The 17,594-nt window shown below is 44.8% G+C and overlaps 1 protein-coding gene across 1 annotated transcript in view; it reads right to left on the reverse strand.

Moving 5' to 3' along the window:
- LOC132782532 (kunitz-type serine protease inhibitor bitisilin-3-like) overlaps positions 1–177 on the reverse strand; it is a 36,080-nt gene extending 35,903 nt beyond the window's left edge. The window contains exon 1 of the mRNA XM_067470852.1: positions 11–177. Within this exon, the coding sequence (XP_067326953.1) occupies positions 11–173 (163 nt within the window). The 5' untranslated portion in view covers positions 174–177. The remainder of the gene's footprint in view (positions 1–10) is intronic.
- Between the last annotated feature and the right edge of the window lie 17,417 nt (positions 178–17,594).

Here is a 17,594-nt window from a genome sequence, read left to right on the forward strand (position 1 = left end):
AAAGTCTTACCAACAGACTGGTCCTGATTTGATCCTGGAGATTGACTTGGCCTTGGTGTTGTAGGAGGTTTTGGCATTGGTCTTTTAGGAGTACTTGGCACTGTTGTTGTAAGAGGACCTGGCATTGGCCTTTCAGGAGTACTTGGCACTGGTCTTGTAGAAGGACCTGGCATTGGAAGCTTTTCTGATAATGGTGTAAATAGTACAAAAAGAGATGGTGAGAACAAAAATACAGTGGAGCAGACCACTGATGCAATAACAAAACCACACACCCACAAGCATGACAAAACATGCTACTGACAGAGTCAGGAAAGTCCACATGCCGAGGTTGAGAGCAGCTGCACTGTGTCTCTCAACCTCCACAGTGTGTAAGGGCACTTCCAGACTTGACAGTAATGTGAGCCAAAGCGGGTTTTAAAAACATTTCTTACCACACACTCATCAAAGAAAACCAGGCTTTTCCAGTGGGGAAACACTCAAACCCCCAACCCCCCCCCAAAAAACTTACTAGGCCACTATTACACTGTCCAGTAGTCCTCCTTGTGTTTAGAAATGATGAGTCAGGAGGCGGCGGTGGGGGGGGGGGGGGGGGGGGAGGAACAGGAGTGATTTTGCTCCTCATCCCCCCTCTGCCCCCACTGCTAAGATGTGCCTGGTTGTTTCCTCTCTGCTGTTTTGCTGTTGTAATTTTAGAGTTTTTTTTAATACTGGTAGCCAGATTTTGTTCATTTTCATGGTCTCTTCCTTTCTGTTGAAATTGTCCACATGCTTGTGGATCTTAACACCTCTCAACAAAAGATTTTCCCAGGCTCAGCCAGGCCTTCAAATGCTAATGAAGGTGGTCAGTTGAAACATTCACACCTAGCTCCAGCAGAGAAGAGCTCTTTGCCCCACCCCAGCCATTCCACAGATACATAAACCCATTGTCCTAATTCCAACAGACCTCACTACCTCTGAGGATGCTTGCCATAGATGCAGGAGAAATGTCAGGAGAAATGCTTCTAGGACATTATTTATTTATTTATTTATTTATTTACTTTACTTGTATACTGCAGTTTCTCAGCCTAACAGGCGACTCAACGCGGTTTACAACAAGGTACAACAGTCAACAATATACAATTTAAAACCATAAAAGCATAATACACAATATTGACACAACAATAACAACCCAATGCATCTCATGACTAAAATCGTGATCCAGTTTCGTCGTCCATATTACCATTCCTGTAATCATCACATTCATTGCACCGATTAACCAAATGCCTGTTTGAACATCCAGGTTTTTAATCTTCTTCGGAACACCATCAGCGAGGGGGCTGATCTTACCTCCATGGGAAGGGCGTTCCATAGCCGAGGGGCCACCACAGAAAAGGCCCTGTCTCTCGTCCCCGCCAGCCGCACCTGTGAAGCAGGCGGGATAGAGAGCAGGGCCTCCCCAGAAGATCTTAGGGTCCTGGTGGGCTGATAGGCAGAGATACGTTCGGATAGGTAGGTTGGGCCAGAACCGTTTAGGGCTTTAAAGGCCAACGCCAGCACTTTGAATTGAGCCCGGTAGCAAATCGGCAGCCAGTGGAGCTGGTGCAGCAGAGGAGTTGTATGCTCCCTGCGCTCCGCTCCTGTTAGTATCATGGCTGCCGAACATTGGACTAATTGGAGCTTCCGAGCCGTCTTCAAAGGCAACCCCACGTAGAAAGCGTTGCAGTAATCTAAACGTAGTCTATAGCCCGAAAAAAACCCCAAGAACCTAGTGATTCCAGCCACGAAAGCCTTCGACAATATAAATACTGTAAATAAATAAATAAAAATAAGAAAATATATGGTTTCACTCTTTTCAATGCTGAGTTTTTCATCCTAAGATTCCTAAAATGTGATGGGATCTTACTTCTGTAGATCAGAAGGAATTCCCATAGATCCTTCATTCCCACATGAGTGTTGACAGCATTGCAGCTGTTGTCTGAAATCAGCTCACTAAAGCACACACTTGTTACACCACTTTGTGTTTGTATTTTTAAAATCAGAAATCCAGCATCACTGTGTCTACAAACATATTCCGATATGAAAATTGCGTACCTTTTGAGACTTCACACATTTTTTCGCAGCTGTCACGTGTTTGAAATTTATTTCCATTGCCCAGGCAGCCACCATAAACAAATAATTCACATTGTTTGCGATTATGGTTATAGTAATAACGGGTCAAACGGTTGGGGCAAGGTCCTTTGTCTGGAGGGAGGCTGCATACTGTTAGCAGGGCTTCAGGAGACAAGAATAGGTAAAAATTACAACAGAATCTATATAAATAAAAATGTCATGTCCGTTTGTGGGATTAACAAAACTCAAAAAGCACTGGGCGAATTGACACCAAATTTGGACACAAGACACCTCTCAGGCCAACGAGTGACCATCTATATAAATTAAAATGTAATGTTCATTTGTGGGATTAACATAACTCAAAAACTATTGGACGAAATGACACCAAATTTGGACACTACACCCCTAACACACCAACAAGTGACCATCACTCATAACCCCCCCCCCCAAAAAAAAGTAGAAAGGACTTAAAAACCCCAAAAGGCTAAATGACGAAAAGCTAAATGACGATACAGAAAAAAGGGAAGGAAGGGGAGAAAGAGAGAAGGAACCATGGAAGCAAAGAGCGAAGGAAGGAAGGAAGGAAGGAAGGAAGGAAGGAAGGAGGCAGAGAAGGAAGAAAGGAGAGAAAGAGGAAAAGAGAAGGGATGGAAAGAAAAGGGTAGAGAAAGAAGGAAGGAGAGAAGGAAAGAAAAAAAGGAAAGGTAGGAAAGAGAGAGCGAAGGAAGAAAAAGAAGAAAGATAGAAAGAGGAAGGGAAGGAAAGACATAAGAAAGGAAGGAAGTAGAGAAGGAAGAAAGGAGAGAAAGAGGAAAAGAGAAGGGATGGAAAGAAAAGGGTAGAGAAAGAAAGAAAGAGAGAAGGAAAGAAAAAAAAGGAAAGGTAGGAAAGAGGGAGCGAAGGAAGAAGAGGAAGAAAGATAGAAAGAGGGAGGGAAGGAAAGACATAAGGAAGGATGGAAGCAAAAAGCAAAGGAAGGAAGGAAAGAGGCAGAGAAGAAAAGAGAAAGAAGAAAAGAAAAAGGGGAAGGAAAGAAAGGGGTAGAGAAGAAAGGAAGGAGAGAAGGAAAGGAAAAAGGAAAGGAAGGAAAGAGGGGCGAAGGAAGGAGGGAAAGCGGTAGAGAAGGAAGAAAGGAGAAAAAGAGGGAGGGAAGGAAAGACAGAAGGAAGTATGGAAACAAAAAGTGACGAAAGGAGGGAAAGAGGCAGAGAAGGAAGAAAGGAGAGAAAGGAGCATAGTGTCTAGATCTAGGGAAGTAATGCTACCCCTCTATTCTGCTTTGGTTAGACCACATCTGGAATATTGTGTCCAATTCTGGACACCACAATTCAAGAGAGATATTGACAAGCTGGAATGTGTCCAGAGGAGAGCGACTAAAATGATAAAAGGTCTGGAGAACAAGCCCTATGAGGAGCTGGGCATGTTTAGCCTGAAGAAGAGAAGGCTGAGAGGGGATATGATAGCCATGTATAAATATGTGAGAGGAAGCCACAGGGAGGAGGGAGCAAGCTTGTTTTCTGCTTCCCTGGAGACTAGGACGCGGAACAATGGCTTCAAACTACAAGAGAGGAGATTCCATCTGAACATGAGGAAGAACTTCCTGACTATGAGAGCCGTTCAGCAGTGGAACTCTCTGCCCCAGAGTGTGGTGGATGCTCCTTCTTTGGAGGCTTTTAAACAGAGGCTGGATGGCCATCTGTCAGGGGTGATTTGAATGCAATATTCCTGCTTCTTGGCAGAATGGGGTTGGACTGGATGGCCCATGAGGTCTCTTCCAACTCTTTGATTCTATGAAAGGGAAGGAAAAGAAAAAGAGAGGAAGAACAGAGGTAGAGAAGGAAGGAAGGAGAGAAGGAAAGAAGAAAAGGGGAGGAAGGAAGGAAAGAGGGAGGGAAGAAGGAGAGAAAAAGGGAGGGAATGTTGGCCACAGCAACGTGTGGCGGGTACAGCTAGTAATAAATAATCCCAGTTTTGGACATGCAAGTACTCTACAGATGTCCCTCATGCAGAAAGTTTCTGGGGCGGTTGGGAGTGAAACTTACATCTCCCTTTCTTAACAAGTGTTTCTAACCAATCCATTGAAGCATAAGTTGCCTTCTGAGGTTCATAGAGTTCACTCCTTAAGACACTGCATTGTTATTGCACTGCCTGAACTTCCAGGGCAACATCCTATGGAATCCTGACATTAGCAGTCGAGGGAAAGGCATTTAGAAGTCTCACCCAGAGAATTCTTGGATCTTGCTAAACTATAAACTCCTGAATTTCATGGGATGCAGCCATTAAAGTTAAATTTGGGATAATAGTACTATAACCAATGCAATTTGGTAATTATTTTATTCAACAAGGTGATATTGAATAATTTGTAGCAAATAGCTGCCTGTCCAGCAATACATGGAGAGAGAGTTGGCAGATATACAAGCTGGGTTTAGAAAAGGCGGAGGAACAAGAGACCAAATTGCCAATGTTGTAGTTCATTTGTTCAGTCATTTCCGACTCTTTGTGACCTCATGGACCAGCCTACACCAGAGCTCCCTGTCAGCTGCCACCACCCCCAGCTCCTTCAAGGTCAATCAAGTCACTTCAAGGATGCCATCCATCCACCTTGCCCTTGGTCGGCCCTTCTTCCTTTTTCCTTCCAATTTCCCCAGCATCATTGCCTTCTCTAAGCTTTCTTGTTTTCTCATGATGTGGCCAAAGTACTTCATCTTTGCCTATACTATCCTTCCCTCCAATGAGCAGTTGGGCTTTATTTTCTGAAGTATGGACTGGTTGGATCTTCTCGTAGTCCAAGGACTTTCAGAACTTTCCTCCAACACCACAGTTCAAAAGCATCTATCTTCCTTTGCTCAGCCTTTTTTATGGTCCAGCTCTCACATCCATAGGGTTTTTTTTTTTTTTGGTCGTGTCAGGAGTGACCTGAGAAACTGCAAGTCGCTCCTGTTGTGAGAGAATTGGCCGTCTGCAAGGACGTTGCCCAGGGGACGCCCAGATGATTTTGATGTTTTATCATCCTTGTGGGAGGCTTCTCTCATGTCCTTGCATGATGAGCTGGAGCTGATAGAGGGAGCTCATCAGCCTCTCCCAGAATTCAAACCTGCGACCTGTCAGTCTTCAGTCCTGCCGGCACAGGACTTTAACCCACTGCGCCACCGGGGGCTTCTACATCCATAGGTGACTACGGGGAATACCATTGCTTTGACTATATAGATCTTTGTTGCCAGTGTGATATCTATACTCTTCACTATTTTATCGAGATTGGACATTGCTCTCCTCCCAAGAAGTAAGCATGTCCTGATTTCATGGCTGCAGTCATGCGATATGCGGGGCTTGACAAATGCAAGGCCGGGGTGAAAATTGCTGGAAGAGACATTAACAACCTTAGATATGCAGATGACACCACTTTGATGGCTGAAAGCGAGGAGGAGCTGAGGTGCCTTCTAATCAAGGTGAAAGAAAAAAATGCAAAAGCTGGGTTGCAGCTAAACATAAAAAAAACCAAGATTATGGCAACAAGAATGACTGACAACTGGAAAATAGAAGGAGAAAATGTGGAGGCCGTGACAGACTTTGTATTTCTAGGTGCAAAGATTACTGCAAATGCAGACGGCACCCAGGAAATCAGAACATGTTTAGTTCTTGGGAGAAGAGCAATGTCCAATCTCGATAAAATAGTGAAGAGTAGAGACATCACACTGGCAATGAAAATCCGCATAGTCAAAGCAATAGTATTCCCCATAGTCAGCTACGGATGTGAGAGCTGGACCATAAGGAAGGCTGAGCAAAGGAAGATCGATGTTTCTGAACTGTGGTGTTGGAGGAAAGATCTGAGAGTGCCTTGGACCGCCAGAAGATCCAACCAGTCTATACTTCAGGAAATAAAGCCTGACTGCTCATTGGAGGGAAAGATAGTAGAGGCAAAGATGAAGTACTTTGGCCATATCATGAGAAGAAAGGAAAGTTTAGAGAAGACAATTGTGCTGGGGAAAATGGAAGGAAAAAGGAAGAGGGGCCGACCAAGGGCAAGATGGATGTATGGTATCCTTGAAGTGACTGGCTTGATATTTAAGGAGCTGGGGGTGGCGACGGCCGACAGGGAGCTCTGGCATGGGCTGGTCCATGAGGTCACAAAGAGTCGGAAGCGACTAAATGAATGAACAACAACAAGCTGCCTGTCTCAGAAGGTATCCTGACCAACTTCTGAAGACGAGGAAGCTCTCTTTGACGAATGGCAGACCCAGGACCCCAAACCCAGGGACTCATCTGAGATGAGATGCTACACTTCTGATGGATTTCCTGTTCTGTCTATCCTGCCTAACAGTGGCCTGGGGGGCTGCCAAAACCTAAATCAGGATAGAAGATGCCTGATAACCCCGACCCTTCACATTAACTTTGTTCTTCAATATTACCTTCTATCTGTATGTTCACTGCACAACAACATACCCAGAAAGTAAAAAGTACAAAGTATCACAAAAGTCTCATTTTGATTATTTTTCCTCAAAGTCTTACCAACAGACTGGTCCTGATTTGATCCTGGAGATTGACTTGGCCTTGGTGTTGTAGGAGGTTTTGGCATTGGTCTTTTAGGAGTACTTGGCACTGTTGTTGTAAGAGGACCTGGCATTGGCCTTTCAGGAGTACTTGGCACTGGTCTTGTAGAAGGACCTGGCATTGGAAGCTTTTCTGATAATGGTGTAAATAGTACAAAAAGAGATGGTGAGAACAAAAATACAGTGGAGCAGACCACTGATGCAATAACAAAACCACACACCCACAAGCATGACAAAACAGGCTACTGACAGAGTCAGGAAAGTCCACATGCCGAGGTTGAGAGCAGCTGCACTGTATCTCCCAACCTCCATAGTGTGTAAGGGCACTTCCAGACTTGACAGTAATGCGAGCCAAAGCGGGTTTTGTAAACATTTCTTACCACACACTCATAAATAAAAACCAGGCTTTTCCAGTGGGGAAACACTCAAACCCCCACTGGGCCACTATTACACTGTCCAGTAGTCCTCCTTGTGTTTAGAAATGATGAGCCAGGAGGCGGCGGGGGGGTGGGGGGGGGGAGGAACAGGAGTGATTTTGCTCCTCACCCCCCCTCGGCCCCCACTGCCTCCTGGCACATCATTTCTACATGTTAGAACTACCAGAGCTGCATACTAACTCACTTAGGTGATTCCTCGTTATACAAGTAGGGTTGTCCTCCAAGATTCGTGTCCTGGCCGTGGGTCCGTAGATTACTGTGGAGACCTATTCTTGATCTGTATCTTCTCCCACAGTGAGGGCATTGGCTTTCAGGTGGAAGGCGGTTCTGGTCAAGGTTGGCTTGACACACCTTCCTGTCAGGAACCGGTTTCCAGACCTTCAGTTTTGGCGCTGAAAACCAGGGTCCTGACGTAGAGCACTGGTAAGGACATTGCAGCTGGTTTCCTCGGGGGAAGGCAGTTGGCATTTGGCGGGAGAGTTGTGCGGGATTTACCATTTGGCGGGAAGAGTATTTTCAAATGTGGGGGTGGGTATAAAGGGGATGACCAGCGGCCGCTGGTCAATCTCGGCTTTTGTTATGTCTGAGCATCCTGCAGTAAAGTTTCTAGTTGATTACGGATCGGAGTCCTGTGTCGTTATTGGGGACGGCTGCTGTGAGCTGACACCTTCCTCTTGGCACATTTCTCTCTTTTGCCCTCCATTTGTGTCTCTTCAAATTCCACAGCACAGTTGGTCACAGCTGACCTCCAGCTGGAGCGCTCAAGGGTCAGGACTTCCTAGTTCTCAGTGTCTATGCCAGAGGTTTTAAGATTGGCTTTGAGCCCATCTTTAAATCTCTTTTCCTGCCCACCAACATTCTGTTTTCTGTTCTTGAGTTCAGAGTACAGCAACTGCTTTGGGAGATGGTGGTCGGGCATCCGGACAATGTGGCTGGTCTAGCAGAGTTGATGGTGGAAGACCATTGCTTCAATGCTAGTGGTCTTTGTTTCTTCCAGCACACTGACATTTGATGAAATCATTCTAGGAGTTGCATGTGGCGTCTGTAGATAGTCCACGTCTCGCAGGTGTATAACAGGGTTGGGAGGACAATATTTATTTATTTATTATTTATTTATTAGTACACTTGTATACCGCTAATATCTCAGCCTAAATCGGCGACTCATTGCGGTTTACAACATTTAAAAACAACAATATTCAGATTAAAAATATAAAACACAAGTACATATACAATACACAGTATTGGGCCACCAATACAGACCAAAGCATCTCTTAATTAAAATCATAATCCAATTTCGTTGTCTGTGATTGCCAGTCCTTGATCATGAACTTCATCGCACCGGATTAGCCGGATGCTTGTTCAAACATCCATGTCTTCAGTTTTTTTCGAAATACCATCAGTGAGGAGGCTGATCTTATCTCTACAGGGAGGGCATTCCAAAGCCGCAGGGCCACCACAGAAAAGGCCCTGTCTCTCGTTCCCGCCAGCCGCACCTGTGAAGCAGGTGGGATAGAGAGTAGGGCCTCTCCCGAAGATCTTAGGGTCCTGGTGGGCTGATAGGCCGAGATACGTTCGGATAGATATGTTGGGCCAGAACCGTTTAGGGCTTTAAAGGCCAATGCCAGCACTTTGAATTGGGCCCGGTAGCTAATCGGCAGCCAGTGGAGCTGGTACAGCAGGGGAGTTGTATGCTCCCTGCGCCCTGCTCCTGTTAATACCATGGCTGCCGCCCGTTGGACTAGTTGGAGCTTCCGAGCCGTCTTCAAAGGCAACCCCACGTAGAGAGCGTTGCAGTAGTCAAGGCGGGATGTAACCAGAGCGTGGACTACCATGGCCAAGTCAGACTTCCCAAGGTACGGTCGCAGTTGGCGCACGAGTCTTAACTGTGCGAATGCTCCCCTGGTCACCGCCGAAACCTGGGGGTCCAGGCTCAGCGATGAGTCCAGGATCACACCCAAACTGCGAACCTGTGTCTTCAGGGGGAGTGCGACCCCGTCTAACACAGGCTGTAACCCTATACCCTGTTCGGCCCTGCGACTGACCAGGAGTACCTCTGTCTTGTCTGGATTCTATTTCAATTTGTTCGCCCCCATCCAGACCGTCACAGCAGCCAAGCACCGGTTCAGGACCTCGACAGCCTCCTTAGTAGCAGGTGGAAAGGAGTGACAGAGTTGGACATCATCTGCGTACAGATGACATCGCACTCCGAAACTCCGGATGATCTCGCCCAGCGGCTTCATGTAGGTGCTTTATAAACAAGCACCTTGGTCTCCCTACAGATGTCCCGGTTCTCAAACACTCTGTGCTTCATTTGGAAAAATGCTGCACTCGCAGAGCTCAGGCGGTGTTGTATTTCAGTGTTGATTTTTGTGGAGAGTTGGCTGCCAAGATAGCGGAAATGGTCAACATTTTCTAATATTACACCATTAAGCTGTATTTCTGGCATTGGAGAGGGATTGGCTGATGACTGCTGGAAAAGCACCTTGGTTTTCTTGATGTTCAATGACAGGCCGAGCTTCTTGTATGCTTTTGCGAAGGTGTTTAGAGTGGCTCCTGGCATGTCATTTCTACATGTCAGGAGAACTACCAGAGCAGCCGGGTACATTTTTTACAATTTTAAGACTGGTTTGAGGAGGGGTTGGTGGAAGGGGTGGGTGCCCTCTTGGTTTTCAGAGCTCACGGAACCTGAAAAAGCAAGAGGGCTTTGGGGACTGATCCTTGAGTAGTCCCAAGACTATGCAAAAGTTAGTCCCCACTGACCCAATACCCTATTTGACCTGGGCCTTTCAGGAAGGCCGAAGTCTAATGGGGTATCTAATTAATTTGGCACAAAGTAGGGTTTACCTGCTTTTATAGAATTGTAGAATAATAGAATCACATATTCATAGAGTTGGAAGAGTTTCTGTATATATTTCAGATTTCAATATTAATATCAAAATACATGGTATGATTTTACATAGGATTTGTACTACATGAGAACAGTAAAAACAAATATCACTTAAGTAAAATAAACATTAAATATTAAATAACCAGAAAAATAAAATAAGGTGTAAACACTAAACTAATCTGAGAATCTGCTATTGCAACACATCCAACACAACCCTAACCCTAACCCTCAACCTGAAAATTATTTTAGTTGCTACTTCATAACGCAAATTTTGCTACTGTTATGAATTGTAATGTAAATATCTGGTACACAGGATGTATTTTCATTCACTGGACCAAATTTGGCACAAATACCTGATATGCCCAAATTTTATACTGTTGGGATTTCTTTGGAATTTTGGGAGTTGTAGTTGCTAGGATTTATAGTTCATCTACAATCGAAGAGCATCCTTGTTGGGGTTCAGCCTGTGTGTGAATCATAGAATCATAGAATCGAAGAGTTGGAAGAGACCTCATGGGCCATCCAGTCCAACCCGCTGCCAAGAAGCAGGAATATTGCATTCAAATCACCCCTGACAGATGGCCATCCAGCCTCTGTTTAAAAGCTTCCAAAGAAGGAGCCTCCACCACACTCCGGGGCAGAGAGTTCCACTGCTGAACGGCTCTCACAGTCAGGAAGTTCTTCCTCATGTTCAGATGGAATCTCCTTTCTTGTAGTTTGAAGCCATTGTTTTGTGTCCTAGTCTCCAAGGAAGCAGAAAACAAGCTTGCTCCTCCTCCCTGTGACTTCCTCTCACATATTTATACATGGCTATCATATCTCCTCTCAGCCTTCTCTTCTTCAGGCTAAACATGCCCAGCTCCTTAAGCCGCTCCTCATAGGGCTTGTTCTCCAGACGTTTGATCATTGTAGTCACCCTCCTCTGGACACATTCCAGCTTGTCAATATCTCTCTTCAATTGTGGTGCCCAGAATTGGACACAATATTCCAGGTGTAGTCGAACCAAAGAGGGGTAGCATTACTTCCCTAGATCTAGATCTAGACACTATGCTCCTATTGATGCAGGCCAAAATCCCATTTGCTTTTTTTTGTCACCACATCACATTGTTGGCTCATGTTTAGCTTGTTGTCCACGAGGACTCCAAGATCTTTTTCACACGTACTGCTCTCAAACCAGGCATTGTCCCCCATTCTGTATCTTTGCATTTCATTTTTCCTGCCAAAGTGGAGTATTTTGCATTTGTCACTGTTGAACTTCATTTTGTTAGTTTTGGCCCATCTCTCTAATCTGTCAAGATCGTTTTGAATTGTGCTCCTGTCCTCTGGACTATTGGCTATCCCTCCCAATTTGGTGTCGTCTGCAAACTTGATGATCCTGCCTTCTAGCTCTTCATCTAAGTCATTAATAAAGATGTTGAACAGGACCGGGCCCAGGACGGAACCCTGCTGATGGCACTCCGCTCGTCACTTCTTTCCAGGATGAAGAGGAAGCATTGGTGAGCACCCTCTGGGTTCGTCCATGTAACCAATTACTGATCCACCTCACCGTAGTTTTGCCTAGCCCTGAACCTGATTCTCTGATTGTATTTCCTGATGCCCATGTAGATGTCAATGTGTATTCTCAGGCCAATTTAGATGATGATGGTTTGAGTAGTGAAAATCCTACAGCCTTGGAAAGTGAAAGTCAAGATTCCCATGAGAACATAGATTCTGAGCCGAGCGGAGACGTTTCACTCCCTTGTCCTCCCAGTCTCAGTTCTCCAGAGAATCTGACACCTGGCCTGCCTAATGAGGATAGGCGGGGGCAGATTTGGCAGACTCGGGGAGAAGCACAAAGTTTACGTAGGTCAGCTAGATTGAGAGAAATCCAAACAAAAACTTCAGGCGTGTCTCACAATAGATTTCTTGGCCTTAAGTATGCCTGGCCTGAATACAGCTTCAGACCAGGCATCGTTCCAGATTCATGCAAGTCTCCTGATTCAAATGGCCTTGTTCCTTGGAGTTTTTCTAGTTGCTCCAAGTACGGTTAGTGGATTGCTAACAGGTTCCAGGATTCAGCAGTTTTGCTGTGGGTTTTATGATCTTGTTATGGACATTTCTTGTTTTTGATTTTTCCTGTGACTTTTTACCTTTGCATTTTTCCTCTATTTTGTTTTCATCTTTCATTAATAAAAAAGGATTGTTTTCCTGAAGCCAAGTGTGGTGGATTGTTGTCTGAGGGTCCAGTTTCCTGCTCTGGGTTGCAACAATTCTGAACTCCACCAGCGATTGAATTGAACCAGACTTGACACACAGAACTCCCATGAACAACAGAAAATACTGAAAAGGTTTGGTGGTCATTGGGAGTTGTAGATCACCTGCATCCAGAGAGCACTGTGGACTCAAACAATTATGGATCTGGACCAAACTTTGCAAGACTCAATATACCCAAATGGGAACACTGGTGGATTTTGGGGAAAGTAGACCTTGACATTTGGGAGTTGTAGTTACTGGGATTATAGTTCAGAGCATTGGATGGTGAAGCGACAGCTCTCCTAGTGGCCAAAATACCCTCAAGAAAAGCTGGAATGTTAAATTGCCTCTGTGTCTGTCTATATATGTTGTATGTCTATGGCATTGAATGTTTGCCATGTATATGTACATTGTAATCGCCTTGAGTCCCCTGCGGGGTGAGAAGGGCGAAATTTAAATACTAGGTTCTTGTGGGTTTTTTCGGGCTATAGGGCCATGTTCTAGAGGCATTTCTCCTGACGTTTCGCCTGCATCTATGGCAAGCATCCTCAGAGGTAGTGAGGTCTGTTGGAATTAGGACAATGGGTTTATGTATCTGTGGAATGGCTGGGTGGGGCAAAGAGGTCTTCTCTGCTGGAACTAGGTGTGAATGTTTCAACTGACTACCTTCATTAGCATTTGAAGGCCTGGCTGAGCCTGAGAAAATCTTTTGTTGAGAGGTGTTAAGATGTGCCTGGTTGTTTCCTCTCTGCTGTTTTGCTGTTGTAATTTTAGAGTTTTTTAATACTGGTAGCCAGATTTTGTTCATTTTCATGGTCTCTTCCTTTCTGTTGAAATTGTCCACATGCTTGTGCATTTCAATGGCTTCCCTGTGTAGTCTGACATAGTGGTTGTGAGAGTGGTCCAGCATTTCTGTGCTCTCAAATAATATGCTGTCCACATGCTTGTGGATCTTAACAGCTCTCAACAAAAGATTTTTCCCAGGCTCAGCCAGGCCTTCAAATGCTAATGAATGTGGTCAGTTGAAACATTCACACCTAGCTCCAGCAGAGAAGAGCTCTTTGCCCCACCCCAGCCATTCCACAGATACATAAACCCATTGTACTAATTCCAACAGACCTCACAACCTCTGAGGATGCTTGCCATAGATGCAGGCGAAACGTCAGGAGAAATGCCTCTAGAACATGGCCCTATAGCCCGAAAAAACCCACAAGAACCTAGTGATTCCAGCCATGAAAGCCTTCGACAATATAAATAAAAATAAGAAAATATATGGTTTCACTCTTTTCAATGCTGAGTTTTTCATCCTAAGATTCCTAAAATGTGATGGGATCTTACTTCTGTGGATCAGAAGGAATTCCCATAGATCCTTCATTCCCACATGAGTGTTGCACACACTTGTTACATCACTTTGTATTTTTAAAATCAGAAATCCAGCATCACTGTGTCTACAAACATATTCCGATATGAAAATTGCGTACCTTTTGAGACTTCACACATTTTTTCGCAGCTGTCAAGTGTTGGAAATTTATTTCCATTGCCCAGGCAGCCACCATAAACAAAGGATTCACATTGTTTGCGATTATGGTTATAGTAATAACGGGTCAATCGGTTGGGGCAAGGTCCTTTGGCTGGAGGGAGGCTGCATACTGTTAGCAGGGCTTCAGGAGACAAGAATAAGTAAAAATTACAACAGAATCTATATAAATAAAAATGTCATGTCCGTTTGTGGGATTAACAAAACTCAAAAACCACTGGTCGAATTGACACCAAATTTGGACACAAGACACCTCTCAGGCCAACGAGTGACCATCTATATAAATGGAAGGGAAGGTTGTATATTGTTGGCAATGCTTTGAAGAAATATCACAACACTATCATCATCATCATCACCATCACTACTACAAGAATTATCACCACCATTTTTTTTCTCCAGTTTGGGACTCATGACAACAGACAATAGTTAAAAGAATCAGTTAATAATTAAAGTTAAGAAACAATTAAAACATCATAAAATTGAAACCGAATAAAACAAATGTTTAGGACATTATACAACACCTAAGTAAAGGTAAAGGTTTCCCTTTGATATTAAGGCTAGTCATGTCCAACTCTGGGGGGTGGTGCTCATCTCTATTTCTGGCGTTGTCCGTAGACACCTCCAAGGTCATGTGGCCAGCATGACTGCATGGAGTGCAGTTACCTTCCTGCCAAAGCAATACCTATTCATCTACTCACATACTCAAGAACAGAGAAGCATCCCGAGCTCTGAAGATCACCTGGGAAGGAATCCCACTGGAGCATTGCAGCGCACCCAAATACCTGGGAGTCACTCTGGACCGTGCTCTGACCTACAAGAAGCACTGCCTGAACATCAAGCAAAAAGTGGGTGCTAGAAACAATATCATACGAAAGCTGACTGGCACAACCTGGGGATCACAACCAGATACAGTGAAGACATCTGCCCTTGCTCTGTGCTACTCTGCTGCTGAGTATGCATGCCCAGTGTGGAACACATCTCACCACACTAAAACAGTGGATGTGGCTCTTAATGAGACATGCCTCATTATCACAGGGTGTCTGCGCCCTACACCACTGGAGAAATTACATTGCTTAGCCGGTATTGCACCACCTGACATCCGCCGGGAAGTAGCAGCCAATAGTGAAAGGACCAAGGCAGAGACATCTCCAGCTCATCCCCTGTTTGGGTATCAGCCAACACGCCAATGACTTAAATCTAGACATAGTTTTCTAAGATCTACAGAGACACTCGCTGGAACACCTCAGCAAGCGAGAGTCCAAAAGTGGCAGGCTCAAACCCAGCACCTCAACCAATGTCTGATACCAAATGAGAAACTCCCCCCTGGGCACACAGAGGACTGAGCGACTTGGAAGGCACTAAACAGACTGCGCTCTGGCACCACAAGATGCAGAGCCAACCTTCAGAAATGGGGCCACAAAGTGGAATCCTCAACATGCGAGTGCGGAGAGGAGCAAACCACAGACCACCTGCTGCAATGCAACCTGAGCCCTGCCACATGCGCAATGGAGGACCTTCTTGCAGCAACACCGGAAGCACTCCAAGTGGCTAAATACTGGTCAAAGGACATTTAACCAGCTACCAAACTCACAAGTTGTGTATTTTTCTGTTTGTTTGCTTTGTTCTGTTAGAAATGTAATATAATGGACTGGCTGCTCTGACACAACAAATAAAATACTCACATTTGCATGTGTTCGAACTGCTAGCTTGGCAGAAGCTGGGGCTAACAGTGGGGGGTGGTGCTCATCTCTATTTCTAAACCAAAGAGCCGGCGTTGTCCATAGACACCCAAGGTCATGTGGCCAGCATGACTGCATGGAGTGCAGTTAGCTTCCTGCTGAATCAATAACTATTGATCTACTCACATTTCCATGTTTTCGAACTGCTAGCTTGGCAGAAGTTGGGGCTAACAGTGGCGGGTGGTGCTCATCTCCATTTCTAAGCCAAGAGCTGGTGTTGTCCATAGACACCTCCAAGGTCATGTGGCCAGCAAGACTGCATGGAGTGCAGTTACCTTCCTGCTGAGGCGATACCTATTGATCTACTCACATTTGCATGTTTTTGAACTGCTAGCTTGGCAGAAGTTGGGGCTAACAGTGGGGGGGGGGGGGGGAGCTCATCTCTATTTCTAAACCAATGTGCTCAATGCCCAGCCAAGCATCTATAATGCAAAATAGTTTTCTGGCGCTCCACTAGTGTAGCTCTGAAGGAGATTAGTAAAGGTAGGGTAAAGGTTTTCCCCTGACATTAGATCCAGTCGTGTTCGACTCTGGGGGTTGGTGCTCATCTCCATTTCTAAGCCAAAGAGCCGGTGTTGTCCATAGACACCTCCAAGGTCATGTGGCCAGCATGACTGCATGGAGCGCAGTTACCTTCCTGCCAAAGCAGTACCTATTGATCTACTCACATTTGCATATTTTTGAACCGCCAGCTTGGCAGAAGCTGGGGCTAACAGTGGGAGGTGGTGCTCATCTCTATTACTAAACCAAAGAGCCGACGTTGTCCGTAGACACCTTCAAGGTCATGTGGCCAGCATGACTGCATGGAGTGCAGTTACCTTCCTGCTGAAGCGATACCTATTGATCTACTCACATTTCCATGTTTTCGAACTGCTAGCTTGGCAGAAGCTGGGCTAACAGCGGGAGCTCACCCCACTTCCTGGATTCGAACTGCCAACATTACAGCCAGCAAATTCAGCAGCTCAGCGGTTTAACCCACTGCACCACTACACTGAGTTTACCTGAAAAATCAATTCTCTAAGGTCAGATGGAACAAAAAGGGGAAACATCATTTTAAAAATGCCAGTCTAGCTTCTCTGGAAAGAGATCTCTCTTTGTTGATGCTTCAGAGAGGGAAAAATCTCTCCAGAATATATCAAAAAACGGCATTTGTATGGGAGGTTATGATCCTTCAACTAAACCTTAGAGAGCTTTATCACCAGCACTTTCTATTTATATCTAATAATAATCCTCATTTCTGAAAAGGAGGCAGTTTCACGTAGGAAGAACATGTACTGGAGAAACTGGTTCTTCTACTCTGACATTAGACCTTCTGTTCCTTATTGCTGCATGTTTACACATTTTTGGATATCTAATAAAAAACCAAACAATCAAAATTCACATTTTTCTTTCTGGAACTTTAAGGGAAGCTAGCACACTAGCACCAAAATTTGGCATCCTGTAGTGATGCTGATGTCAACATAGAAACGCAATGATGGTGAGCGAGCACCAACTGCAAATATGAGCCGAGCGAGAAGGCTCTGATGGTAAATATGTAGTAATGTTGTTCTGCTGTTCCTCGTATTGTCATTGTTTACCTTACTATTTACAAATCATGCAACCCACATATTCTATAATATCAATAACATCTCAATTATATGAACAAATACAGAACAAAATTAGAAAATTGAGTTTTTCGGGCTGTATGGCCATGTCCCAGAAGCATTCTCTCCTGACATTTCGCCTGCATCTATGGCAGGCATCCTCAGAGGCCTGTTGGAAACTAGGAAAATGTCCAGGGTGGGGAAAAAGAACTCTTGTCTCTTGGACAAAGGTGTGAATATTTCCATTGATTAGCATTTAATGGCCTAGCAGTTTCAAGGTGTGGCTTCTTACTGCCTGGGGGAATCCTTGGTTGAGAGGTGATTAGCTGTCCCCGATTGTTTCTAATTTGTTTATTTACTACATTTATATACCACCCCGCTCAGCCCAAGGGCGACTCGGAGTGGTCAACAATTGGCAACAATTCGATGCCGGCGCAGCCACAACAAACCAAAACAATCACAAATACTCCAAAATACCAACAGCAATATAAAACATAAAAATCGTACACAGCATTTAAAAACATTTTGAAAGCATCTCCGTCTC

The sequence above is a fragment of the Anolis sagrei genome, chromosome 7 (assembly GCF_037176765.1).
Source record: "Anolis sagrei isolate rAnoSag1 chromosome 7, rAnoSag1.mat, whole genome shotgun sequence".
Lineage (NCBI taxonomy): Eukaryota > Metazoa > Chordata > Lepidosauria > Squamata > Dactyloidae > Anolis > Anolis sagrei.